Source organism: Lipotes vexillifer, unplaced genomic scaffold, assembly GCF_000442215.2.
Source record: "Lipotes vexillifer unplaced genomic scaffold, Lipotes_vexillifer_v1.1 scaffold505, whole genome shotgun sequence".
In the NCBI taxonomy this organism is placed as follows: Eukaryota; Metazoa; Chordata; class Mammalia; order Artiodactyla; family Lipotidae; genus Lipotes; species Lipotes vexillifer.
In genome coordinates, this window is record NW_006785581.1 from 1,119,836 (window position 1) to 1,122,939 (window position 3,104).

The window sequence follows — 3,104 nt, forward strand, 5'->3', positions numbered from 1 at the left end:
AGGGAAAGGCGAAGGTCTTGGGAGGGACGCTCTGGAGCAAGGCGGGGGACGTTTCTGGGAGAGAGTGAGGAAAGGAGGAACAGAAGGAGGGAGACAGAAAGGGAATTTTATTAAGTACATGATTATTGTACAGCACAGTGAATACACGACATGATTAACCTTTCGGCTGGTTTCAAAGGCATCTTAGTGTACTGACACAGTAAAGTAAACCTTTCCCTAACATTGTCTCTGTGGAGCCCCCTCCCCCAATAGTCCTCAGAGTCCCCCCCCCCCATGTCATCCTAGGCACTAACGAGATAGAATAACTGGTGGAGAGGGGGAGAAAAGAATTGCAGACCGATAATACTTGCTAAGCTAGTAAATATGTTGTCTTGGGTTAAAAAAAAACTGGCTTTCAGAAGCTCAAGGACAGAAACGCAGACGTCCAGGGGCGTGCGCGCAATTTCACTGCGCCAGGGAACTGTGCGCGCTCGGACTGTAGTAGGTGTTCAGATTCATTCTGAGGGTGGGGTGAACCTGGAGGCTTCCCGGGAATCGTCTGAACCTAAGTCTCACATTGCTTGACAGTGGGGCCTCGGGGATCTTGCGTACGTGTGTGCACTGCTGTGAGCGTGGGTACCCGCTGCGTATGGGAAACTGAGGCCAGAAGGACTCTGCATCTAGACCGGCCCCTTAGCGTTTTGCTTTCACTTACCAGTTCTGGGCGCCGAAGAAAGGATGGCGTTCACTCCAAACTTCAGAAACGTGGGCTCGCTGGCAGGGGAGACGTCCGTCTGCGGTGAGCCGCCCCGCCGGCTGCCTGGACCCGGGGAGCCCAGGTCCGAGGCCCCTGTGTCTGTGAGAGCCGCAGGGGCCCCCTGCCTAGGGGGCGACATGCTGGCGGTGGGCACGCTGCGGGGCAGGTAGGCTGGGGGTCGGCTGATGCGGATCAGATCCTCCACCAGGAAGCTCGAGTGGCCGGAAAATGCCGACTGCAGGGACTGGGGCAATGTTAAGGTGGGCGTGGGGCGCAAGAGGCTGGGGTACCCGGCTGGGGGCGCGAGGAGGCCGGGGAACATCATGTTAGGCGACGGGCGGGTGGAAAAACCCTTCTTCCAGTGGCCAGAGGGTAAATGCTGGGCTTCCCGCCCCTCCCGCCCTCTCTCTTGGGCTTAGCAAACGTCTTCTAGTAACGATCCCACTTGGGTGTCTGCGAGTCCTCCGCGGTCCTCCCGTTGAGGTGATGGTTTTATAGTGGCCCGCCCGTTAAAGCATTTTGAAAAGTGACAGCTCTGACAATGAAGTTCAACAAAGTTCTCCACTCGAGCTTCATTCGCTGGAGGCTCTGGGCGCGCTGATTGGCGCAGGGGTGCAATTTATGATTGGATTAGTCTTCATAAGCATGGCCCGCACAATGGGCTGGCAACAAAGGCTGGCGCGCATCAATTCTGCGTATCGACCGCCTCTTTGCAATACAGTGCTCCCCCAAAGCTCTCGCCGGGAGTTTTTGTTCGGAAGCAACACCCGGGCTAATTAAATGCCTATTTAGAAGTTTCAGATGACATCTTGCCTCATAGAAAAGGAATTATTTAAAGAATGCACTAAATTTATTTGCAGCTCCCCTGCTGAGCCTGGAAAATAAATCAATAAATATTCATAGAAATGCATCTCCAGGCAATCAGTAAAATAATCCTCCCCCCTTGTGGGGAGGGCAATGGAAAATCTCAAGTCAGTGAACATGAAAATATACTCCCTCTTCGGTCTCTGCCCTATACATTACTCCAGCTGAGGCATAAACCAGATGTGATGCGTGGGTTAAATAAATGTGGGGTAGGGGAGTGCCGTTCTAACAACCCAGGGAGACTTGAAATTGATGCTTTGGGGCTATTGGATGTGCGTCCCTAGGGTTGGAGGGGGGCAGGCCTTGATCTGAGTTATTTCATGTCGGGAAAATAATTGAGATTGAGAGAGTTAGTGGATACCTGAATAGTAATATGACCCTCCTGCAAACTCCCAGCAACTAAGAAAACGATTTTCAGCGACGTATCTTTATAAATGTCACTGAGGAACGAACGGCAGTTCACCCGGGGGAGGATCAGAGGAGAGCAGCATCGAAAAGGGGCAAGGCAGCCGGATTCCATTCCCAAGGGCTTACCTCTGCTGGAAGCTGCCTCAGACAAGGACACCTGGACACTGTGGGTGCTCTGCTGGCTCTTTTCTAACCTCTACAAGCCCTCGGCAGTTTCAGTAGGAACTCACAGCCTAGACTTTTAAAACCACAGCAGCGAAGGTTGGGATTTGTCCTGAGAGAGTCCTACCCATTGCGGGCGCTTAACCCGGCCAAGGTTCTGCTGCTTCTTCATCAACTGCAATGTAAAAACACGTGAAAACAGCACGAAGGACGCGGTTCCCAAAAATGTTGGTCCACATGAGGAAAGACGATTCTTACTTAATTTGGTGCCTCAAATGAGAATCTTCCTGTAGACAGTACTGTGTTTTCTGCTGGGTTGGGGCTGGGGTGGCGCTGAGCCTCAATTCCGTTTCTCAGCTCGGCTAGATAACAGATGTGTAAAATGTCCCATTCATTTCTTTAGTGTGGCTGAACCTCCCCAAAGAGAAGTGTGCAGCCCGCCAGGCCGCCCTGATCCTATTAACCATGAACTAACTGTCACCTTCAGCTGGTTTTCCTTTTTTGCTTTTTAACACAAAGCTTTCTCAAAAATCTTATTAACCAGCTTTATTTCTCTCGATGGTTTTGTTCAGGGCGTTTTGTGTTGATGATCTCCATGTCGCTGCTTTAACCATTCAATAAAAGTGCATCTGCGATTTATATCACATTAAACCAGAAATGGAGCCCGCTAAAGCTCTCCCTTGATTCAGATTAAAAAGTTATTTAGGTCGGGCTCTGGAGCCGAATTAATGCTCCAACATGACGCAAGTACGGAGTTTCTGAGCCCAAGACTGTTTATGGAGGCATTCTGGGCAGCAGGCCCCGGAAAACCACTAAGGAAAGAACAACTGTTAAATAAGTGGCTATTTAAATATGGGAAATGCGTTGCTCAAGTTAACTGGAGTCCCCTGGAAATGAAAGAGACAGATCTTCGGAGAACTTCAAATGTTCCTCT

General features: G+C 50.7%; 1 protein-coding gene across 1 annotated transcript in view; it reads right to left on the reverse strand.

The window, feature by feature from the left end:
- DBX1 (developing brain homeobox 1) overlaps positions 1 to 1,061 on the reverse strand; it is a 4,062-nt gene extending 3,001 nt beyond the window's left edge. The window contains exons 1-2 of the mRNA XM_007457624.1: positions 695 to 1,061; positions 9 to 54 (exon numbers count right to left, since the gene is read on the reverse strand). Of these exons, the coding sequence (XP_007457686.1) occupies positions 9 to 54; positions 695 to 1,061 (413 nt within the window). The remainder of the gene's footprint in view (positions 1 to 8; positions 55 to 694) is intronic.
- Positions 1,062 to 3,104: the final 2,043 nt, after the last annotated feature.